Below are 25,647 nucleotides of genomic sequence, written 5' to 3'. Positions count from 1 at the left end.
TTTATCCTCTTTATGATCGCATTTGGTACATTTAACCACACGATGAAATGGCCTTAACGAAGGGCTTACTATTATGAGGTGTAGGGTTTGTCACGATGAGATCAAATTCTTAGTAATTGTGAGGCAATTTGTGCCATGATACAAAGATGAAGTAACGCTGAAAACTTTTGGGGAGGTCATTGCCAAAATAGAGGACTTCCAGAGTAATAATTTTATGAACAGGAGGAAAGAATGAAGAGGTAGGATTCATTTGGACTGAATTTGTGACTCAAACTTGAATGATTCAAACTCAAAGCATTTTAAACTCGAACTGGTTCAAATTCAAAATGAATTGAAATGCTATTCAGATTAACCCGATCCACCCAATTGACAAGTCTAGACGTGACAATATATTCTATAGGAGTCGTCTCTTATTTTACAGGGTAAAGAAAATATATGATTGAATGTTAAAATATATACATTAACCTGGCACTGGCAGTGAACGAAAGAAAAACAGATTCACATTGCTGATTATTGGTGTCAAAATCCAAATTCTGACCAGAATTGAATAGTTCTGGTGATGCCATCTTAAAATATAGCAGAGAAGCTTCTAAATCTTGTATTGATTCTGAATCCAGTTAGCTTCAATTAGAAGTTTAATATATAGGTCTTTGAATGCTATGCAGTGCACCATCCTGAAAGCTTTGGCCATTGCCAACTTAGCTGCATTCTTCTTATCCCTTTCCTTTCTCCATATCACAGTAAATCATTTTCCATGGTCCACTTTTTGTGCCCAACCTAGCATTGAACGGTCCACTGATCTCATCAGATTTCATATTCATAGGATATTTCTTCCCTTCCTATAATTAATGAACAGAGGCAGATTAGATTACCTCCACAATCCAGCAACCACACGTAAGGTCATGAAGAGAAATAAGCCAGTCCACACTCCAGCAACACTGAATAAAGGAGCAGCTACAAGTAGGAATGCACTTGAGATCAATCCAACTACCACCTACACAATCACATTTGGGACCTTATATCAGTTTGCCAAATACTATTATAGAATATACTTGGTCATATATTACCATAGACACTGCAGCATATTCATAGTCTGAAACCCCATAATAGAGTCCATCAAGAACAAAAGCTATGGCATTCACTGGTTGAGACCCAGCTACAAACTGCAAAATAGTGTCAATTGTTAGACGAGTCTATCATCACAACACTTGATACAATATATGAGGAGTTCACTTACCAATGTACCCGACCAGGCAATTTGGAGAACTTCTGCATCCGTGGTAAATAAGCCAGAAAGTGCTTCAAATCCAATGAATAAAAAGACAGCCAAAGGAAACCCTGTTGCTAAACCAATCTGCTAGAAAATCAAGGACAAAATATAACTGGCTAAGTTAGAGATACAAGGGAAATCAATTTCGAAGAAACGGACAACTTGCTTTTATAAACCTTTAGAACACTGTAAATCACTTTGCGAGCTTGTTGGTAATTTGCTTGGGAGTAATTAGTTGCAAGAAGAGCCTGTAACAGAAACCAAAAATACATGCAACAGGTTTCATTTGGTGCTACTTAATATGGTATTGTCATAAACATCCTACATTTGGGGTCTTCCAAATGAAAAACCAAAGGACATGTTACCTGACCAGAGAGTGCTAAAGCATCAGTTAACAAAGATACAGCCAACCAAATTTGTACACAAATCTGATGACCAGCCATAGGAATAGGGCCCTGCCTAGCTGCCAGTGATGTTGCAAGTGTGAGAGTTCCAAGAGTGGCTATTGTTCTACCAATAAGTAGTCCACCTGCGGGTACCATCACAATTTCAATACTAAAATTCAATTGTTTGCTGTTATGTTCATTTTATGAAGCTTAACTATAAGAAAAAATAAGCAGATACTTGAAAGTAATACTTAAGATCAGCAAGAAATGTACCAGATTTTAAGTAGAGGGAAACTTTACTCCAGTCAATTTTAGGAGAGATCAGTTCAACTTTCCCATTCAACTCCCACAGAAGTATAATAGCAATCAGATATCTAGTTTCAAAAAAGAAAAAAGAATATGAATAGAACATCCAAAATTAGCAGAAATGCTATGAGGCAAATACACTAGAATTATTAAGTTTACCACATTATTGACGTACTCAGAAATCACAGTAGCAACCGCAGCACCACCAACGCCAAAACCAAAGGGAAATATCAAGATTACATCCAATATTGCATTTAGTAAGGTGCCTGCACCTGTTAATTCAAGCAAGAAATTAACTATAAGCAGCAAAGAGACCCCTTGAGGGAACTTGAAACATAAGGCATGCTGTAATACTTGCCAATGGCATACAAAGGTGTCTTTGTATCCTTAAATCCACGAAAAGTGCCTTGAGCAGCAAGTGCAATTACGACTGGTGGGGCACCAAAGGCTCTCCATGTCAGAAACTGCTCTGCTGGCCCACGCATGGACGAATCCTATGGGAAAAAAAAAAGTAATAAGATATAAGAAATTAAAGCATTACAATTCCAAAATATAATTACAAATACATCATTAGTTAGCCTGACATACCATAGGTATACCCATGATATTCATTAAGAAACCCGAGCCAACTGACAGTACAACCGCTTCTGCAATGCCAAGTCCAGCAGCAAGTGCCAAGGAAGTGGACACTGAGGGAAGAACTTTCTTGCCTTGATGCTCAAGTTCACCATCTTGATCATACCAAAACCCCAGAGTCAATTAAAAGTTCAACCAAACAATATCATTTTCATGAAGTATTGCAGTTATTGTATAATCTTTTCACTGAAAATTACCATCCTTGCTTTTACTATTCAATGCTTGCTCTTCAGCAACAAAGGATGTTGTGATATTAAGTAAGGGAACATTAAACAATTTCGACACCAGATTGAATATCGATACAGATACCCCAACTGCCGCCAATTCAACCGACCCTTCACCACAAAAAAAACTAATATTTATCAGCCAATAGTTACCTGTGGGATTAATAGGTAAAGCTACAAAAGCAAGCTTGGTACGATAGTGTTAATAATAAAAAAAGAAAAACAAGTACCCAAGTGGCCAACAAAGGCTGTATCAACAAGTGAAGCAATGGGATCAGCAGCCAAAGCCAATGCAGCAGGCAGTGCAATAGATAAAATCTCTAAACTAATCTCATCTATCTTAAACCCATCCCTGCAAAACCCTCCCAGACAGATTACAATAAAGAAAAAAGGACCCTCAAATATTGAAATGAAGTTATTAACAAGTAATAGCTGTAAGAAAAATTGTACCTTAACCTGTCAAAAAGCGAAACAGAGGGGTTAGATTCGGGGACATTTACAGGTTTGGGAGGGATAGGGGATTGGGATTTCCTAGGCTGCTGCCGTTGTTGGGGTGAGGTTTCGAGCGAAGTGCTGGAGTTGCTATGTTTAGAGGAGTTGGGTCGGATACAAAGTGAGGAACTGCGGTTTCTAGAGAGCTTGTGAGAACTGTGAAAAGGCTGTTTAGCAACATCGAATTTAGAGAGAAAGTGAGAGATAGTGACAGTGGCAGCCATGGGGCTAATGAGCTGCTGCTTGCCTCTTCCACTCCGATGAGAGCTCGAGTTTCAATCGTAGTGAAACTGTCGGGAACTGGAACTGTTGGCCATATGTTATGTTTCAGTTTTTGTTTGTGTGGTGGAGGTAAACAATCTAGTACTAAAAATATCAACTGAAATTTTAACGGCAACACCCTTCTCGCACCTCTTTTGCTAATCAAAGGTTAAGTCCATATCACCAACCCAAATTTTAAAGAGTAAACTCTACCTACTATAACTAAACTATTACATTTTGGTTGTTGAAATTAAAAAAAGTTACATAATAGTCAGTGATTTTTTCTAATGTTTTTATTTAAATTATATAATACCATTGGCAAATAGAAAAATATATCTCAAATCCAAACTGATCTAATAGTTAGTATCAGATATTAAAGAAGAAAATTTTTTGAATTTTGATTAGTAAAATCATGACGTGCAAAATTGTTCCATAAAAAAAAAAAACTAACCATAGAAGAAGAGAAGAGGAAGGCGGAGGTTAGGATGGAGAAAGCCATACAACGACTATCTTACCAGCCTATTGACTTAAATCAAAACTTTCAAATTATATAGTGACTTGAGTGACCAAAATATAAACTTATTAATAGTTTAATGACTTTGAATGGAATTTACCCATTTTTAAATTAATCTCAAATTAAGTACAGTGTAATGGGTGCTGGGCGGTATATGACATTATAATGGCTAAATTTCCTAGCTCAATGCCTAAAGCTAGTTGATAATTTACTGTAATATTGTGCTATCTCCTTCTGATAAAAAAAATAATTACCTTGTTATTAGGCTCTTTTATCAATTTAGCTCGTATGCTTTTTGGATATATGATGTGAATTGTTTTTAAAACGCATGGATTAAATTGTAGAACACATTCTCAAATTCATGCAGTATGACCCATCTGTTTTAAATATGTCTATATTGAATTTGAGTAGTCATTTAACACTCAGTTCATCAAATGACTTAATTAATATAATATTAATATTTTAAAAACTCAATTAAAATGTTTTAAAGTTGGGTTAAGATGTGAGTTTAATTAAGCTTAAAACAAATAATATTTGTATCTTACTTTGTGGGCTGGGTACGTTAGACTTCTTTTTATTGACTTGCTGCTGATGTGTTATCAGCCCATTTTGTAGTGTTTACAGTGGATCAGACCCAATTTGCCTTTTGGACCACATGCTTGTAGATTAACTCATTGGGTTTTAAGGTATGTATTTAGGATTTATGTTAGGATGACCGATGACCATGATGACATATCATAAATAAAAAACGTAGATTAACATAAGATGAACCTAAGTCATACTTAAGATAATACGCACACTGATGATGAAGTCAAGTCTATATCTCTTTCATCATTATTGAAGAAGGGAATTATAAAATTCTTCTTTAGTATGGGAAACCGAAGTAACCAAAATGACTTTGATAGTAAACTAGTATTCTCTTGTTTGCTATTTCACTGTGCATGGCATCTAAAGGAGGAACATGGTCCGACTTTTAGTTTCTTTTTCATTTTTTAATGACAAAATATTCGAAAACCCACAAAATCTTCACAACAAAAAAGGCCAAAACTTCAAAAAAAAATAAATATAAAGAAGAGCTTAAATTCAACAGTTCATGCTGGTCCTTAATCATAACTTCACGATTATTAAAAACCCAGAAAGTGGAATTTGGAAATGGAAACCTTTTTACATGACTTCCGCCATATGCCATTCAAAGCTGTCTTCAAATCCATTGAAAAATGGTCCCTAGCTTCTATATATACATATTCCACCTTATTAAATAACACCAAGTTGAGGTTATTCAATAATAATATTATTATTATAAATCGGAATATCATGTCAACCCCCATTAGTTGGAGCATGGTAAAGGCCAGTAAAAGCAAAAGGAGACCTGCAGGCTGCACCTAAGCACATGCCATACTCTCCACTCTCATTCAATGTCCACTGCTACAATAAGACAAATTACATCCTTTCAATAATTTCATGCACATAATAGTGTTTATTACTTAATTTATAACAGCGACAGTGCCTCTCCGTAACACCAAATACAAGCAGAAGCATCATTTCCGCATGTGCATTAGAGGACCAAACTAATTATGTCCACAAATATAAGGCCCCTTATTTGTTTGTTTCTCCAATTTATACAACAAAGGGGAATTTTCTTCAACACTTTCTCCCCCTTTCTAGTGGATTCGTGGAACCTGCAAAACTTACCCAACACCTGTAATTGTATTTCCTTTAAAAATCCCAGAATTGGGAAAGAGAAAACCAACCAAAACCCTTTTGATTTCAACAATATATGTTAAAACACACACACAGAGACAAGAAATATTGATAAAAAATGGAGGAGAAAAATGCAGTAACGGTACGTACCCACAAGATTTTTGTGTGTTCCTTTTTCAGCTAACGGAGCGACAGCAAGCAAGAAGAACCGATGAAACTCAGGATGGATAGCGCTATATGAGGATCAAATAAAATACATGCATGAAAGCTTGAAAGATGGATCATCCATGGCGCTATCCCTCCTGAGCTTAACAGATTCTTCCATACTGAAATTTTTAAAAAAAAAAAGGAGAGAAAAAAACCCCAATGTTGGTGAGTGGTGGGGGGAGCTTGTGAGAAGAGCAGGCCTGTATTTATAGAACGTGGGGAGGGGAAAATGCAGACAAACGTCAGCCTCTCATGGAGTCATGAGAAAGCTTTGACTAACTTAAACTCTTAATTTGACTATGTATTATTATTATTTTTCTATGTCGAGCTATATTTTTTTATTTTATATTTTCTGCCGACTACGGTATATGTGGAAATAAATTCCATCTTTACTTCATAAATCCACCGTATTTATTTTGTATTTTTGCACTGTTTTTATCGTCACTAATTATGGTATTTTCTTTTTTTTTGTCCATCCAATTATAAAAACGTACAAAATGATCACTCAATTATCTTGAATTTTGGGTGTTTTTATTTTTTATATTAGCTAGCTGGTGACTAAAAAAGATAAAATTAAATAATAGAGTGATCATTTTGTAACTTTTCATAGTCGGGTGACTAAAAAAAATATATATAATTGGGTGACCTCTATCACAATTTACCTTTTATTTATTTATAACCATAATGACCCTTGTAGTAGGAGTCGAATTGCATTTTACTCCTCCTAAAAAATGGGCAGATTAGTTTTTGCACGTTAAATTAAAGAGCAAATTGATTCTTTTGTTAAAAATTTCATCCAATTTCTACTGTTAAAAACTAGTCATTGTATATCAAAACGAGGTACATGTGATATACCATATGTAATTGCTTGATTAATCTGTCAGTTACGTTAGTTTTTAAAAGTAAAAATGGATAAAATTTTTAATAGAAAAGGACAGTTTGTTCTTTAATCTAATATATAGAAACTACCTTTTTTTTCTAAATAAAAAAAAGAACAAAATACAATCTAACTCCTAATACAGGAATCTTCATAATACTTTTACCATTTATTTATTTATTGTCTCCACCATCATTATTATTACCTCTCCTTTTTTTGGTTAATCTTCTCATTAATCATTATGATAGTACATAATATAGTTCTAATTACTTTTCCCCCTAAAGAATATCTATAATTAGGGTTTCTGTTTCGCTTTTCATCCACCCATAGTTAGTAAAAAAAATTAGAGGTTCAAATATCACTCAATTTTGTTTGGGGGTTTCAAATTAAATATTATTAAATATGTTTTATTTATGGAAATGATAGATTTAAATATTTTATTAATTCTTTGATTGTGAAGTGGCACGAGCATGTAAAGGGACTAAATAAAAGATTTTTCTTTGTTATTGTTTGACATGCATTCATGATAATGTACTTTAATGTATTTGAATTTACGTCCTTTTGTATTAATAACAATATCTATATCAATCGAGTTAAAAACTTAATTAACAATAGTCGTATTATTTAAACATTAATGGACGTAGCTCTCATAGTAGAAAACTAGGTCAATGCTTAAAAACAAAGACACAAGTATCAACCCTATAAGCCACTCGACTTGGATGTCATCTTAGAGCAGAAGTTCCAGCGTGCCCCTGACTTATCTTTACCATACAGAAACCTAATCCGAACCCATCTCATCCATGCCTAACCATGAGAGTCCACCATGATAAGCTTTGGTTTGGTTGAATTCCAAGGAGTTTGAGACTAGCATTAAACACATTGCAAAATATCTACTACTTTAATCATATGCCCATCTCCATGGGGAAATTCAAGATTATGTATGGTGTGGGCCTTTTTAAAATTCCACTAAACACTAACAGACTAATTCCTAATAGTTTGGTAAATGGCTAAAACAACTTTTATCAGAAATGGGGGGAGTTTCTTCCAATATGATAATAACATTGACCCACCATGTTTTTGCTTCAAGTAGCTCCCATAATTTAACGGCCCAAAATTCCTTGTAGATGATGACACATTCCTAATTTAAATAAAAAAAGTGGTATATTTTTTAAAGGGAGGCCCCCAAATGTTTTTTTCTGATTATTTTGAATGAATGTCAATGGATTAAAGTCAAATCATTTTTTGTTAGTCAACATATCAACCATTTTCCATTTTGCCCAAATGAAATTTTGGCTTTGATTTGATTGTTTTATACTGAGTTGTGTATTGAATGAATTAGCAATAATATTAATACATTAAAACTGAAAAATACAAGCAAAATATGTAGCTACTCGTTGCTTTTTCTCTTGCAAAATATGTAGGAACTCATGCTGAGAATCAATTTTTAACAGTATAAATAAATGAAATTTTTTACAGAATGAATGATCAATTTGTTCTTTAATTTAATACCCATAAACTAATTTGTCCTTTTTTTAGCAGAGAGAGCAAAATTCGATCCGACTCCTAATACAATGACCTCTATGGTCCTTTTACCTCAAGTTGGGTTTTTTCATTAAAGTTTGACACTGAATTTTGGGTGATTTGAAGTTATTTGTTCTAATCATTTCAGGTTAAATCATTCTAAGTTTGGTTTATTTTTGAATAACGATAGTTAACTTTTTTTGATGAAATCAAATTTAATCATATTTGAATCCGAATTAAAAGGATTGAATTTTCAAGTTGGATCCCCCTTTATATACTTGATTTGCAAGCAGTTGCAGGCAACCAGTGTCCTCATGAGTTCCAAATACTCCTTATTTCTCTCTCTCATGGTGAAAGGACTGACATCATCAGAGCACTTTAATCTTCTTCTTTTTTCATTTTCATGGTCTTGATGAAACACCCTTACCTTGTGAGTTATGAAACATATGCACTACGTTTATGGTACAAATATACATAAACATGCAAACATACAAATCTGACAAGCTTACATGCTAGGGTCAGCTTTGATGCCTCAATTGAATATAAGCCTCTCATCATGCATCTTCATAAAAGCTTCTCCAGGACCAAAAATACTAGTAAAAACAACACCAAATTTCCCAAAATTTCAATATCACCTGCCACATAATAGAGGTACGTACTGGTATATATTTACACATAACTTTTGTAGAGCCTTAGCTGTCAATAAAATTGGCTAGAGAAGCTAGGTTGGTGACTATATATGTACATATATGACAGGAAATCAATGTAGTGGCCAGGGAGTAAAATGAGGGGTTGGCATTGCAATATTACCATTTAGTGGGAAAATTACAAACTCCATCCATCCAAGAAGTAAATTAACTCTCCACGGACTCTGAAAGACGCCTCGGAAATTGGGTCTTCATTTGGAGCTTTGATTTCTGTTCCAATAGGGTAGGTACAGGTACATTCTCGCCAGTCACTGAATTTGTTTATTTTATTTGGATAATGGCCATTGATACTCACACATCCTCATCCTTCACGCTACGTAATTTAATCTTTCGTAGCCAATAAGGAATTCTACTGTGTATATATAAATACTTAAACCCTAGCTCGTGGCCTAGTGTTTACGTCAAACCTGTGTTTGAATTATAAGTGCCACTGTGTTTGAATTAAAAGTGCCAACCTTGTTAGTGGCATGTGAGTTTATAGGAATTTGCTTTTATAAAAACTCATCGAAAAATACCTTAACACTTATTATTAATACAGGGATAAATATCAATTTTATTTATGAATTTTGATTTAATAAGTAATTTGATACGTAAATTTAGATTAAATGTAACTATGCATTTAAAAGTTAAATTGTGATTCCTATATAATTATGATACTTTAATTTTGATTCAATTGTATACATTTAAAGAAATAAATATGTACATTTATTTTCATATTGGATTAATATAATTGTTTATGTATGCAATACATTAATATAAAATGGTGCTAATTCGATAATATTGTTCATGGTTTGTGAAAATGAATCAAATCAAAATTATATGCATAAAATTAAAGTTTATGTATAACATTACACGTTAAATCAAAGTTCATGTATATTTTTAGATTTATCCTATTCACATTTAACAACAAATAGAAACTTACTTTAAATTTGTATTACGAGAATACCAAAATTTTAAATTATTCACTCAAATTTATCTCTACATAATTTGATCATAATAAATGAACAATTTAAGCATCTTAAACTTAAACTAAATTAAACCAAAATGATACGAGTCTTAAATGATTCAATTTAAAATATCTAAACAAAAATCTTAAATTTAAAATGACCCAAGGACTTGAATATAAAGGAACTAGAGATGAAAATAAAAATTGATTTTAGTATAGTGATATGCTAGTCGTAATGATATGGGTTTGTATAGTGATAAATCTTAACTAAATGAGAAAATAGTGAATGTGGCACGATGAATGTAAAATCTAGCCATCATACCTTTTTTGGGCTTGAAAATTAAATGGCAGCACCCACCAACCCTGTCCTGCCAACCAATCCATATTGGTACAGTAAAGTAATAATGTTAGGTGATGCATGACATAACATGAATTGAGTAGTTAGAGGTAAATGTAATTGGTGAATCCAACAATGGCTCAAATTTTAGGGGACTTTAAAGTTGGGGTTTAGTTTTTATTGTCATCCCACTAAACCTGCCGGGGGATCCCTGTCCACATGATCGAATTTTGTATAACATCCGACGCCTTAAAACTGGTTTTAGAGTCCCTTTGTCATTTTCCAAGTAGAGGGGGAACTGGGAATCTATTTGGGATACGGTAGGATTACGGTCAAATCATGACCCTTTTTTATTTGTTCTCTATGCTCCACGTTGGGGCCTCCTATCCACGGGCAAAACCCCCATTTTTCAGAATTTGTAATTGTTTCTTTAATGAATCATAAGAAGAAAATAAAGTTTTCAAAACAATGCGATTAATACGACTCAAATCTAAATTATATATGAGATGACGAATACATTAACTATTAAATTAACATATGAAATTTTGTAACTGTTTTTTAACAATAACTTTAAAGGCGAAGCCAAAACAAATTGTTAGAGAGGGTTGGATAAAATTTTAATTTTTTATAGTTTATATCTTTATAATTTATAAAAGATTAAATCGAATTTTTATAATTTTTGGAGGGGCCAAAGTGTAATTTTCCTTTTATTAATTTAAAATTTTTAAAAAATAATTTAAGGGCCAAAAGAGTAAATTTACATTTTAAGGGGCCGGGGCCCATGCCAGCCCCCCTGACTTCGCCCCTGAATAAATTTAAACTCAAGTTTTTTATTTGATAGTGTAATCTTACTTAGCATTACACTGAACACTTATTAGAATTCTCCACTCTATTCTTAATTGGGGTACTAACATATTATAATTTTTGTTTAAACATTATTATTGCTTAAGGTTAATTATGCTAGAAGTTTTAATATAATCTAAATTTTAAAATGTTATGATTGAATCATTAAATATTAATATTATATCAATTAATTCTTTAGCTTTAAATTTCAACTCAAATTTAATATGATGTATATTTAAAATACGTAAATCAAATTTTAAACACATATACCTTTGATTAAAATTGTTTAATTAATGTGAATTGAAAGGGAAATAATCGTGGTGGATTTAAATTCTTTTGTATCATGAATGCAAATCAAACGATTAGTGATTAGTCTATATGAAAAAAATGAAGAAAGGGGGAAATGGGAAGAAGTCAAAATGGTATAAATGTGATGATATAGGTGAAATGGGGCCATGGGGCCATGTCCGACATATAATTTTGATGAATAATAAAATTTGGTGTTGAAAGGATAGGAGGTAATGTAATCAAATAGCAAAGCGGGGGGGACGATAGGAGCGAATACCAGGTTGTGAATGCGGCAGTGAGTCCCCACTTTCATTAATCTCAGTGACGCAGTGATCACTATATTACACCATCTCCCCGTCGCATCAATCCCCCACTCCTTTTCTCTACTGTTTAATAAAGCACACATGTGGGTGAACCCCCCCCCCCCCCCTCATCGTTTCACTATTTTCCAAACAACTCTCACCAAATTCACTAATGTTTTTGTGAAGGGTCGTTATAAAATTATAAATTTTAGAGGGCTTTGAAGTTTTAATTTCCAGACTCTATATTTTTATTTGTATCTATTTTTCATTTCGGTTTAAATATTCGTTCAATTTCTACATATAATTGAGGTTTAATTGACTAATAAAATTTTGGTTCAATGTTAAGGTTAAAGTAGAGATAACTTTAATTTAAAATCTCAAGTTCGAGTTCCTATGTAAATATGCGGGTTCTCCTTAAGATTTATTTCAAGTTAGTAAGTTGGTTATTTAATTTACTGAATAAATCTTAAAATTATACATAAAGTTTTATTCAATGTGCAATTTGATACATGTACTTTGATTGTAGTTAAAATGTATACATAAACTTTAATTTTGATTCAATTATACACATTTAAAGAAATAAATATATCTATTTATTTTATATTGGATAAATATAATTATTTGTGTATGCAATATATAAACATAAAATGATGTTGTATTGGTAATTGTATTAATAGTTTGTGAGAATTGAATCAAATCAAATTTTATGTATAAAATTGCACAAAATCAAAGTTTTGTATAAAATTGTACATTAAATCAAAGTTCATGGTTAGTTTTACGATTTATCCCTTTAATTTAATGCTTGTAATAATTGATTCTTTTGGATCTGTTGTAATTTTAAAAATTGAAGTACAATTGATAACTTTGTCTAAGAAATTTTGCTTAATTGAAATATGTGGCGTTTCTAAAATAAAAATATTTAGTCACGTAGTTAATAATACTTACATATAAGGTTAAATAAGTAAATGAAAATGATGAGTTTGAGATCGCAATGTTTTGTAATTTTAAATACGAGGTTGTAAGGTTTTTCAACGTTGTTTCAAATTGATTTTATATAATCGTGTTGTTTTATAATATTAATTCTTAACTTTTTATAATTGGAGTTGAAAAATAAGAGAAAAGAAAATGAAAATTTTGAAAAATACGTACTTTTGAACAAACATACACTCCTCACTCACTTTCTCTTCTCTTATCATTTCAATCCAATTATTAAATGGCTTTTCAATTGCGTCTTTAAATTAAAATTTTATTCTTATTTCAAGCGATCACATCGCGCGTAATATATAGATAATAATTGACTAAATGCTTAAATTGTTGCTCAACTTTTTAAGAGTATCCATTATAAGATCCAAACCTTTCAAATGGTCATATAAAAGTGCTCATAATGAAGGCTAAATTTTTCAAAATGGTCAAATGAGGGTTAAACTTAAAAAAGTGCTCAAATAAAGACTTTTCAAATGTTATATATCAGTTTTCTAATTATGTTTTTATTCTAATTTTTTTCTTTTCAATCAATATTTTATTTAAGTGTCATATGTGCAGTTTTAAACACTTTTGTGAAAGATTTGATCTAATTTAAACATTTAACCATGGAGCTCCCTATTAGCATTTCTTTTCCTTAGAGATGGTGGCAGCTTGATAGAAAAAGATTCCAATTATTTGGGCCAAATACCATAAATAAAATGGGTGTGACAAATGAAATCACATCCACACCATTCATATAGTTTCTGGCCTAGAAAATAATAAAGCAAATTGCATGAAATGCAGGTTGTGGGTGGCCTGGGTGCAGAGAAAGAATATCTACAAATTACAATAAATGGGTTGCGGATGTTACATCAAAATCAAGGCTCTTCCTTGTACGTTAAACTGTAGCTAGCAGGAATATATATATATATACATGGACCATTGTTTTGGATATAAAAGTAGAATAGGCAGTGAAAATGACTAAAGGCCAATTCAGTTCTCAAGCCATCCAAGTAGTTCCATGGTGCAGGTTGCAGGCCCTTTTCGTTTGAAAATGAAACCTGCAACGACTAAGACAGACTTCTTGGTGACGCTAATCCATCGACCTAGCAAACATCTTTGGTGAAAATGGTTCGGATTAAGTTAAGTTTTAGGTCCGAATCGTTTTAAATTGTTGATTAAATTTTTTATTTGGATTATCGCTTATTTTAATTTATTCAAATTACTTTTTTTTAAGTAATATTAGGATTAGGTTCAGAGTGATATTAAGTTGAAATCGTTTTTAATATTAAATAGAGAATTAAATTATTTGCTTTTATAAATAAATTTATTGAAATTTTTGATGCAATTGCAAATTACAATGCATGTATGTCGGCCACCAATATGCCTTTGTCCACGACAAGAACTACAAGAAAAGCAAAAGGAAAATGGGGTGCCTTTATGCAAAGCCAAAAGATTGTGCATAAAGCAACAACCTTGAGCTTCTATAATGGCTTTGCTACTTACATAAGCCATAATAAATTAATTATATGTTTAAATTTTTTAGTTTTTATTTTTTTGTTTTATATAATTTTTAGAACAACGGCTATAACCCCTCCCCAATTCTTAAATAAGAAGATAATGTATTTCAGCACACCCGAGTCAACGTCTTTTTAAACTGATAATAATACCGATGTCAACTGAACTAAAATTCAATTGGAAAATTTGAATGTATTTAAACTTTCAATATCTTTTATTTTTATTTAAGCAATAAAAAGCAAAAATCTTTAATTTTTTTCATTTTTTCACGGTTTAACCAAATACAGTTCTTCAAAATCTGTGACTAATTTTTATTATTTATATTTATATATTAAGTTACAAAATATATATTTATTTACTAAAAGATTATAAAGTAGGAACAGTTTATCAATTAATAATTGTAATTATTGGCCTTTAATTCCGTAATGGCTGCGCTACTTGACACTGAGTTTGTCTGGCCTTTGCATTTTCAATGCCAATTATTGGGGGTTAAGTCGAAGATCTATTATGTTTGTGAGAAAATAGTCTTACAAAAATTCATTTCAACTCAATTTTAAATTTAATAAAGCATAATATAACTATCGAATAACATTAATTTATAAATAATAATAATAATTAACTAGTGAGATGAACAAAGGAAGGAGATGAAGATAGAATGAAGGGAAGAAGTATGAAGATCGGGAGAAAATTGTAATTTCGTGAGGAGAGTTTTTAGATTTAGCAAAGAGAGAATGAGAAAAAGAAGACCCATGTGAGTTGTTTGCATGATCTTTTTATAGTGGATGACAAACTTAACTACCAATCTTAACATTGTTAAAACATTGTTAATGTGGAAGTCTGATTTGATACTTTTAATAGTGACGATGACATGATGTCTTAGGATAAGACATGTTGTGCCACCAAACAATTAATTATTTTGGGACTCCACATGACCCTTATGTAGTCTTAACGGATATGCATAATTTTGAAGTTTGTCAAGTTTTGGGTTCACAATATTGTTGGTTCCATTAGGAGACATATGCCAAGTTCTCTTTAAGTGCTCCATGAAGTTCGTTACACAAGATATATTAATAGTAAAACCTATATGTTTACTAATGAACAAATACAAAGCGGTGTAAGCTCGTTACACAAAAATATTTGTACCAAAATATTACAAAAAGTAAAATATACAATGAATAGCATTTTCCTAATATAGAAAACCTTGAAATTCATTTTTATGAAAATTACATGTGACTGTACATTTTCTTTCCGAACGTTTGATAATTAAAAGGGTTTGCATGTAAAAAAAAAAAACTTCCATTTGCACAATTCGTTCTTTACGAAATGTTGTCTGCTCTATAACTCATGATACAATCAACAGTTACATCAAAGCATTATCAACCCCAGTTTTCATAAACACATATTTTTATTTGTGAAACTAGGATATCGTCAAAGTTCAAGAATGTAAGCGTAGAGCAACTCGTTCCACACATCAGGCACTCCGGGGAGGCACCAATGGATACAATCCGAGTAATTTTTGGGATTCAATAATTGTTCTTCCGTTATTGTTTCCCAATGCTTCCTATATATTGATGGATGGCCTTCTTTCCTGTAATCTGATAGCTGTGTAATGTTAATCATTTGGACGTTCAACCCTCTTGTTTTCAGTTCACCAAGTACGCTATCAACTACGCGCATCATCCTCGGACTCGCTCCGTCTCCAACGTATTCTTCTTCGGTAACCGGTTCAGTTTCACTATAACAATTTTCACCTTTGATTCCGCCCCATTTATTTGCCCTGAAATGATTGATTGTGTTAACTATTTAAACTAACAACATTATAAAAATCGAGAGATCAAATTGTACTATTAAAATATAAAAACTAAAATCAAAATTTGAACATAGTAAAAGGACCAAAATCAAAATTTGAACTAGTTTCAATTAGTTAATAGCTTTATTATGGTTGAAATGCTAACGTGAGGGGTTTTCTTAAAACACCCCTTCCAACGCAAAATCATCGTCAAACGAGTTCCACAACTTGTATTTAAGAAAAAATCTACATTAGCATTTCAATAAGAATGATTGATTATGTTAACTATTTGAATTAACTAATGGCATATATTATAAAAGTAGAGAGATCAAATTGTGTTAATTAAAATATAAGGGCTAATTATTGTTTTAAGTCATAGTTCGACTGACATTGCGTCAGTTCAAGTATGCTTAAACATATTTTCCTCCTATTTAAAGAAAGATGAGAGGTTAACATTGCATCAAAAAAAAGTATAAGGCTAAATCCCAAATTTAAGCATCCTAGAGGGACCAAAACTACAATTTGGCCTAGTTCTAATAGTTAACACATTTAACTAAATGTTGAGGGGGATTTTTCTTAAAAACACCCTTCCAATGCACAAAAAGAACAATTAATATCCATATGATGAGTTAGAAGGGAGTTTTTGAAAGAAAAAAAAATTCCCACTTCAACATTGTAAAATTAAGGATCAAATAATGCTAAATTAAAATATATGAATCAGATAGCTAATTTGAGCATAATTGAGAGGCGAAAACTGTAATTTAATCTAAATTCATTACTCTTGATGAACAAATAAGAGATAAGATTATATATATACTTTTGGTGAGTTGGTGACATGCTCATAAAGAACAACTGGGTCTTGTTTCTATCAACATGAACCTCCAGCCATTGTGCCCATGTCTGTAAGGCCATCTCGTATACTCTCGGCAACTTTACTGCTTTAAATACCCCATCTTCGGGGCTTTCAAAAGATCCCCACCTAATAATCAAAACCCACATCAAATTAAAACTTGGACGACATAAAGGTGCTAATTAATTTAGCTAGGTCAGAAAATGTACTTACAAGACCTTCATTTGACGTCTTCTCCACCAAAGATAAGTGTTAAAAACAAGATAATCAGCATCAGTCCAATGTCTTGCATGCTTTTCGATTGCCTGAACTCTCACAATCCGATCCGGTACACGATGGCTAATTGGATCATCGGAGTTTGATTCCACCAACAATGGAGACCAGTAGAATTCAATTGTTGCATTATATTCCTTAATATATCACAAAATGTAAAATGATGAGATCAATAAATGATTAAACCACTGTTAAACTGAACTTGGAAAATATTAAAAAGGCTCACAATGGCTTTGAAAATGTTGATTGAACCATTGTTATGCATTGATTTAAAGGTTGGAGAGATGACTGAGTCAACCAGGCAAACCATTGAAACCCATTGGTTTCTATTGAGTGAGTCACCAACGTAAACAAGTCTCTTGTTCCTAAGCTTCTCCAGCAATGCTGTGGCATTGAACCTTATTAACATAAAACAAGCAAACATTCCACAAAACTTTTAAAGCATTCCCAAAAATGCAAATTTAATAACCATCCCCTCTTTGTCTTTATATGGTTCAATACTTCAATACATGCATGCATACACACATATATATATATATGGAAAAAACTGACCTGGGGAGGTCACATTGGTGAGGTTGCCATCGCCAAAACTGATAGTTAAGGTTTTTCTCCCAAATTTCTCACAAGCTAACTGATCAGACATGAAAGTGCATTCTTTCTCTTTGTATAAAGGGTAAGATCTATTATCAAATACCCATTTTCCGGCAAACAAATTGCAGCTCGACGACAAGCCGGTGATGGTTTTATCATATGTAATCCAATATTGGAACAGTTGTTCATTGCTTTGTCTGATATAGATAGTGGCAACGACTAGAATGGCAATGAGGAGGGCAACAAGCGATTGGAAGCTGCTTCTTATACCCCCTATTGAAGGAACCTGCTGCATAGCCTGGTGCTGCTGCTGCTGCTTCTTCGCCATGTTCTCCCCCTCTTTGTCCTGTCTTTTGCCTTGTCTCCTTTCCTTTTGAATTTAATAATGGGTGGTGGTAGCCATTGATTTTAATTATTTCTTTGGATTAGGAAAAGTGGAAGTTCAAACATGGGGTGGTTTGTTGAAAGCTACGGACTAGACTTGTAGCTGTTGGATGTTTCTTGCTTTCGCTGGCCAAAAAACAACACCCAGGTTTGCAAAACTACTACGTTTCATTATTTTCATCAAATTCCCATCAAAAGGTTAAATTTTGCTATTAGTCCTTGTAATATGTGCAAGTTTTGAATTTAGTCTCTATACTTCAATTTGAAAATTTTTACTCCTTATCGAAATTTTAAATTTCTAGCCTTGACTAAATGGTAGCAGTTAAATTCTGTTATTTTCAGAATCTGATATGGCAAACATAATATCACATGTAATGTCATATCAGCTTGTTATTTTCACATGTTACTCCTACAAAAAACTAATTGTCGTTTGCGTCAAGACTAGAATTTTAAATTTTAAAAATTATACGAATTAAAAATGATCCAATTAAAAAATATGGACTAAATCTATAACCTTACACGTCGTTAGGACTAATAACAAGATCTAACCTGACGGACTTAACTACTACTATTTGGTTAAAAATTTTGACCAAAATAAAATAAAAAGGCTAAATTCATAACTCGCATAAATTACATAGATTAATAGCAAAATTTTGACCCATCAAAAACACTTTTAATTGATTTCATCGTAAAAATCAACAATACAAAAATTTGATCAGACCAAATGTTAAAACCCGAAATAAAAAATTGTAAAAAGGGTTAGAGAGAAGTGGAAGCAAAAGTTGTGATTGTGGGAAAGAGCAAGTTGTGATGTTAATGATAACATACATTCCAATTGTTTGTGGGTAATGTTGACTGTTGAGCAGTATTGGTCAAATAAGTAAAAGAGACAATAGGTTAGGGTTGTTGGTACATCATTCAAATTATCTCATTTCCAATTCGTTGCCTTCAAGTTACTTCAACAGGTGCCTTTGTCTCTCGCTTTCTCTACTAATTTCTTTTTATCCTCACTTTTTAATTATCATCCAAATTCGGAATTAGAAAAAATTCAAATTCAAAACAATTTGAAATAACTTGAGTAAATGATTTAATATGAAATTAGTTATACTGTAATAATATTTTAATTTGACATGTTTAATTTTTTAATTTAACTCGAATAAATTTACTTGATTCGACTTGACTCGATTCGAAAAAAATTCAAATCAAGTTAGGATGATAAAATGAGACTCAAAAACTCGATTAACTCGAAAATTTTTTCACTCAATTCAATGTAAGTCTCACCTTTAATCCCATGGTTTTGGGAAAAAGCTTTTAATTATTGTTGTAGAGAGAGGGCCCAAGCCATAATTATAAATAGTAGATCATGAATAGGCCCTCATGCACTACGGCCGGAATGCCCAAACTGATACCATAAGTTAAGAGTTAAAAGGGTAAAACTACCATAGAGGCCCCCAGAATGCATGTTATTTCATTTACTTGTAAAATAGGTAAATTAGTCCTTATATGTTAGATCAAAGAGTAAATGACATGGTTGATGGAATAACCAAACAATTACACATACCACGTGTACCTTATGCTAATGTACAAGGATTGATTTTTAATAGTATAAATGAATGAAACTTATAACATAATGATCATTTTTTTGAATAAAGGGAACAAAATACAATCTGACTCCTAATACAAAATCATCTATGATTCTTCTTTTACCGAGTTAAAAGGCAATGCATTAATGAGGTTATATATATTAGTAAAAGTAAGTCGGATTGTATTTTGCCCCCTCTATCGAAAAAATTGGGCAAGCTAATCCCTTTTACATTAGATCAAAAAGCAAATCGACCATTCTATTAAAAATTTCATTCATTTTTACTATTAAAAATTGATCTCTATGCATCAACATGAGGTACACGTGGCACACACCACATGTTATTATCTAGTTATTCCATCAGCTACACCAAATTTTAACAATAAAATGGATGAATTTTTTAATAAAAAACCAATTTGCTCTTTAATTGAACTTATATGGACTGTTTTTCTCATTTTTCTCATTTTTTTTTGAGAAAAAGAGATAAAATGCATTCTAAATCTTAATATAGGGGCCTCCATGGTTATATATTAAATTAAGATAACAAAATTTAACACTTCAATTATGGGTTGAGTTGGTAGTCTAGTCTATCAATATGACTAACAAAGTCTTGAGTAGTTTTCAACGAGGTATAACGATTTATTTGGCCGTCTAATTTTTTAAAAATAAAAAATAATTTTAGCCATTCATTTAAATTTCCTTCTCTTTTATCTCTTAAATTTGTATTATTTGTCAAATCACCACAAAATAGATGGAAAAGTTAACAGTTAAATTTTCTAGCATGGCATAACCGTGGATTGCCACATTTATGTCACATTAGCTATAAATTATTTTTAATGATGATGGATTGTATATCCTAGTTAATTAATTATTTCGTCTTCAATTTTTTTATTTTAATTATTTATTCAATCTTATACTTATTTAATTTATTTGTCTAGCCACCTAGTTGTGTTAATGTGATAATTTTAATTTGTCTTGAAAGAGAAAGTTAGGGTTCAAATATAGACTAAATAGATTAAGATTAACTAGTAGCACTGATAAATGAGTTAACTTACCGCTAGAATAAGAATATATTTGATGCCCTACATCCTAATCAACCCAATAGTTGGGTTGTTCTTAATGACTTAACCCGACTTTTTTTGCATAGGAAAAAACCTAGTGGGGGAGGATTAACTTAGAGAGATATTGGAAATGTCTGGTTAATGCTATTGAATCTTGAGTTGATAATTATGAGAATTGATTGTATGAAACTGTAATTTCATCTTATTCTTATCTCTTTCCAATAGAAGAATGAGAAATAAGATTTTTCCTCCTGCAATCACAATTTCATACAATCCTTTCTCGATTATTATATATATTGAATAATTGAATGAGAGACAATTGATTAATTAGATTAGGGAGTTATAGTTCTAGATTCTTAAAATTTATTGAGAAATTTGAAAGTTTTCATTGCTCTAGTTTAGTAAATCTTTATAATTTATTTAGTTTAATTTTAGTAGTAATTTGAATTGATTTTATTGCTCTAAATTAGATAAAATTAAACAATTCATACTTAGAAACTTAAAATTTAGTCTTTTTTTATAATGGAAATATGAGAAATAAAATAAAAGGTTCTACATTTGGATTTGAATCATAGAACAATTTAATCTTCAAAAATTATTAAAAAAGAATATTTTTATGTTCATACGAGTTTCAACCAGGATCAATTCATTAAATAAAAAAGACCTTTATTTTCATCATTTTCAATTTTACAAACTACTTATAGTAAAAACAATTTTTATCACACATTTTCATTTTTAAAAAATTATTTTTAAAATTTAGGACCAAACACATTTTTTCAATATTTTCCATTTTCTAATATTGACAAGGAAAAGAAATCATATTATCAAGATAATCTTCTTATTCCAAAATATAAAATCACCATCAATAACCTTAGATTTTACAAACCGTTTCTGTAAAAATATCATTTACTTTCATCAGTTAAAAGAATCATAAAAGCCTTTATATTAAAAGTCAGATTGCATTTTGTTCTCTTTATTAAAAAGAATAAACAATTTAGTCCTCGAAAGTTAGATCAAAGAGCAAATTAATCCTTCTGTAAAAATTCTATCCATTTCTACTGTAAAAATCGATCCATATATATCAAAATAAGATAAATGTAACATGTCATGTGCAATTATTTAATTATATACCTATTGTAACTAAAATAATGAAACGATATAATATAAAATGAAAGAGAAAGTGTTAAAAGGAGGGAACTCATGTCATGGGTGATGGGTGGCGTGAAGGCATTCAAAAGCAGACAATTGTACACGGGATCATTAAACATAAAGCATCCCCTTCCTTCCCACTTGCAGCCCCCAACTTGCAATTTTAATTTCAAAAAACTAAAGGTCCCATTCAATACTCTTTACCATATGAGAAAAGAGACCGCAACTTGCACCTTTTTTTTAATATTACATACCCATTAAAATAATGAAACCAAACAAAACAACTTGCAACTTGCCTTACGTATGCATCATCACCACCCAAGTTGCATCTAACAGGCAGCTACTGCTGCAATTGATCTCCAACCCCTAATTTCTGGGTTACTTCCCATCTTTCTTTTACCACTTTCACCATTCACGCCACCTCATTTTACCCTAGTTATTAAGTATCCACATGTAAAACAGCACCTCTTTAACCTTAGCTCTCAGGCTCTAAATGTTCCAGATTTCCATTTCTGTTGAATCAAATATCTTTCATTAGCACATGATATCATGTGCTTTGTAAACTATCTTCATGAGCCTAGTGATCTCTCTCTAGGTATTTTTTTCTTCAAGAACAAAAAACCCAAACCCACAAAATACTTTATAACACTTTCCTTCACTTTAAACCCATATTCAAGATCTATCTTTAATCACTATAATGTGTAAATTAAGTTATATACAAATGGTAGTGGTGGTGGTGATTACGACGATAGAAAATAGTGGAGAGGCTAATATAATTTATTAACGATATATTGAAGTGGTGTGTGTGTATTTAGTAATTAATTTAAGATTGCCATAGATCATCTGGTGAATCGATAAACATGAACTTGACAGTGTAGTGATGATTATGAGATTTCCCATCGGCGACCTAACTATCGGATACTCACAAAAAACGACAGCTTCAGCTTATCACCAATGACTTTTAAAAGAAAAGAAAAGAAAAACTAAAAACATACAGTGACTGGACTGGCTATTTCCGGCTTGCTAGATTCTCTGCGATCTGAGCAAGTGACTGCAGGTTACACCGAACAATGGTATCAACGAAGACGCACGTGTCATCTTCGGTGTTCCCCGGCGGTACGTCCACCACGTAAGATTCCACTACCACCGTTCCATTCCCGTTTGTGGAAGGATGAAGGGTCGTTACCGACCTGTAGTTAGCTAACCGATGTTCTCCACCGATGACACTGAAGCTAAGAACATGACTCTCTTCATCAAGGATCTCGAGACGTTCGGTGCTCCTCGCGGCGGGTAGGCCTGAGATGACGTGGACTTCACGAAGGGTACCGACATCACCGTCCCCAACGATTACATGACAGCTCTTGACGAAGTGCTTGTAAGCCTGGGGGTTGTCAAACCGACGGACGACGGACCAGACGGTGGAAACTGGGGCAGCGATCTGCTGGACTACGGCTGAGCAACACTGGTTGGGACCAACAGGGTGGGTGTGGTGGCGAGCAACGGCGTCTGGGACTGGCATGGTGTATGTTATAGGGTACCGCTTTTGGTAAAGCATGGAGAAATGGAAATATAAAGGGTAGCTAGCTGCTACGCTATAGTATTGGCGGTGGCGCGGTGTGTTAAGGGTTGTTTCAGCAGTGGAAGGAGGACGAATTTGGAGGACAAACGAGCATTTTGCTATTGGAAGGTGTTGTAGTCGCTTTGCTTGAAGAGGTTTTCTCCAATGGCTGGCTGATGTTTTGAGCTACGCACAATGGAGAAGAAGAAATGGAGGTTTTATTGTTTAATAAATATTTGTAAAGGGTACATAAATACTAATAAATAATAAAATATATTTGAAATGCATTGAGATTACTAAACTACCCCTAATTTATGGATTATTAGAAAATTCGAATAAAAAATAATTAAATCAAAATTTAGTCATTCGATCAGCTTCTCTATTTTCTTCTATTGATATGTATTGTAGTAGCTAATGATCTACGCTCTTCCGATGCTGATAAATTTGTCTGATTAACACTGAATCGGAAATATTTGAATTGGATTCCTTTATTGCTTCAATACCTTTTAAATCGTCTAAAATATTCCAAAATTCTACCTCAAATATATCCCTAGTCTTCGGTTAAAACTTATTAAAATAAAATTTATTAATTTAATTAATTAAAATTATTATTCATTTAGGTCCTAATAATGAGTGGCTTTTTATAAAAAATTTATTTATTATTTATTGAAATATAAAATATGTAAAATCATTTACCGGAATTGATGGCAAGGTCTCCTATTCGTTTGTTTATACTTTGAATGTGACTGGATGGAGCCTGCAATGCAATGCAGCCCTGCCCCTTTGACCATTTTCAATTAATTTTTATTTTTATGAGATCAAAATCAAATTATTTTCGGGTTTTAGTGGATTTTGGTTTCGATAAATTTTAAAATTACACGTAAATTTTAGTGTGATTTATAATATTATATATGAATTTTGATTTTATATAATTTTATAGAAAAATAACATCATTATCGATATAACATTATTTTATATTTACATATTATATATACAAATATTTATACTTATTCAATATAAAAATAGACTGATGTATTCATTTGTTTAAATGTAAATAATTAATCAAAATCAAAGTTTAATTTGTATGATTGTTAAAATTCAAATTTCATGTATCAAATTGCACATTGAATCAAAATTCATGTATAATTTTAATATTTATCCTTAATAGAAAAGTTACTGTTATAAAAATTTTGGATTTTATAAGATTTAAAATATGTTATTTATTTATAAAAATAATATCTAAGTCTCAATTCAAACTCGAATTGAAGAGTTAGGCAGGTTCAAATGAGTTGAGATTAGGTTGTTGTCGAATATGAAAATTTTTTATCATTGATTCATTTTGAATGTAGATTATCTCATACTTAGATACTTTAACATTTTAATTTCGATTTAGGCTTTTTCGAGTTATAATCCGAAAAATATCTAAACTTAAATACAAAATTATTTAAATCCAAAAATTTATGAACTTAATATGATCTAAAGGCAAAATAAATCCAAACTCAAATTAATTCGATTTTAAACACATAGAAAACAATTTTTATAATTGAAATTTAAAAAAAAAAATTTAAAAAAAGTCAAAGGGGCTGCAATGCATTTCTGCCGCACTCAAAGTATAAACGAATGTATAGAGCATCAAAGTGAAGTTTTTTAAATTAAAAAAACATATTTAATATTTTCAAAAATAAAAACAAAATTAATATAAACAGTCTACAATGAAAATATTTATTTGGGAAAATTTTGCTATTGGTCCCTACATTATACATAAATTATAAATATAATCATTATATTTTAATTTAGTCCACAACTTACACCTAATAAAAGAGAAATAAAAAAAAAATACTAATCAAGATTTGTGAGGCGGCCTTTCTTGTATTCTTGTATTAGATTCAAAGGCCTTTTCTTGACCTAACTACAAAGATGATGTGTCGATTTCTTTTTCTTTTCTACTCTTGTCTTGTCTGTCTATTTTTGTAAATACCGTTTATAATGATTGATGAAGCTAAAAATTTCAATTGAACTTATTATTTCAATTCGTATTTTTGTTTATCCCCTCTCGTTTTTGCTCTTTTCGACACAATGCTTAGAATTACCCATAATCTCTCTCCCAACCT

General features: G+C 31.7%; 3 protein-coding genes and 1 long non-coding RNA gene across 5 annotated transcripts; all 4 read right to left on the bottom strand.

Annotated features, from left to right (window-relative positions):
• Nucleotides 1-297: 297 nt before the first annotated feature.
• Nucleotides 298-3,830, bottom strand: LOC108466446 (protein DETOXIFICATION 44, chloroplastic). 2 transcript variants are annotated; one of them, XM_017766806.2, is made up of 13 exons: nt 3,273-3,830; nt 3,053-3,174; nt 2,796-2,933; nt 2,551-2,693; nt 2,321-2,456; nt 2,138-2,234; nt 1,930-2,030; nt 1,636-1,799; nt 1,447-1,518; nt 1,238-1,357; nt 1,068-1,163; nt 873-994; nt 298-777 (listed from the first exon to the last, which is right to left on the bottom strand). In XM_017766806.2, exons 1-13 carry the CDS (start codon nt 3,536-3,538, stop codon nt 714-716), a joined length of 1,641 nt encoding a protein of 546 aa, XP_017622295.1. In that variant the 5' UTR covers nt 3,539-3,830; the 3' UTR covers nt 298-713. The 2 variants fall into 2 exon arrangements, with proteins under 2 accessions (XP_017622295.1, XP_017622296.1); XM_017766807.2 differs by having other exon boundaries at nt 1,238-1,354; nt 3,273-3,828.
• A 1,534-nt stretch (nt 3,831-5,364) lies between these two features.
• Nucleotides 5,365-6,273, bottom strand: LOC108466716 (uncharacterized). Its single transcript, XR_001868687.2, has 2 exons — nt 5,941-6,273; nt 5,365-5,768 (listed from the first exon to the last, which is right to left on the bottom strand). It is a non-coding gene; the product is annotated as an uncharacterized LOC108466716 (long non-coding RNA).
• A 9,338-nt stretch (nt 6,274-15,611) lies between these two features.
• Nucleotides 15,612-18,324, bottom strand: LOC108466738 (protein trichome birefringence-like 34). Its single transcript, XM_017767109.2, is given in 6 exon segments — nt 15,612-16,076; nt 16,906-17,067; nt 17,152-17,348; nt 17,438-17,609; nt 17,764-17,815; nt 17,818-18,324. Coding segments are annotated over 6 exon segments (1,245 nt in total). The 5' UTR covers nt 18,131-18,324; the 3' UTR covers nt 15,612-15,727.
• Nucleotides 18,325-22,788: 4,464 nt separating this feature from the next.
• On the bottom strand, nt 22,789-23,795 carry LOC108462192 (abscisic acid receptor PYL4). The gene has a single exon (XM_017762170.2). It carries the CDS (start codon nt 23,531-23,533, stop codon nt 22,988-22,990), a length of 546 nt encoding a protein of 181 aa, XP_017617659.1. The 5' UTR covers nt 23,534-23,795; the 3' UTR covers nt 22,789-22,987.
• Nucleotides 23,796-25,647: the final 1,852 nt, after the last annotated feature.

Source organism: Gossypium arboreum, chromosome 2, assembly GCF_025698485.1.
Source record: "Gossypium arboreum isolate Shixiya-1 chromosome 2, ASM2569848v2, whole genome shotgun sequence".
Taxonomy (NCBI): domain Eukaryota; kingdom Viridiplantae; phylum Streptophyta; class Magnoliopsida; order Malvales; family Malvaceae; genus Gossypium; species Gossypium arboreum.
This window is presented reverse-complemented; position numbering and strand designations above follow the sequence as displayed.

Coding starts and splice junctions, on each gene's coding strand:
- LOC108466446 (XM_017766806.2), bottom strand. CDS start 3,538: ATGGCTGCCACTGTCACTATCTCTCACTTTCTCTCTAAATTCGATGTT. Junction 3,175..3,272: donor TCGCTTTTTGACAGGTTAAG/GTACAATTTTTC, acceptor AGGGTTTTGCAG/GGATGGGTTTAAGATAGATG. Junction 2,457..2,550: donor ATATCATGGGTATACCTATG/GTATGTCAGGCT, acceptor TTTTTCCCATAG/GATTCGTCCATGCGTGGGCC.
- LOC108462192 (XM_017762170.2), bottom strand. CDS start 23,533: ATGCTTTACCAAAAGCGGTACCCTATAACATACACCATGCCAGTCCCA.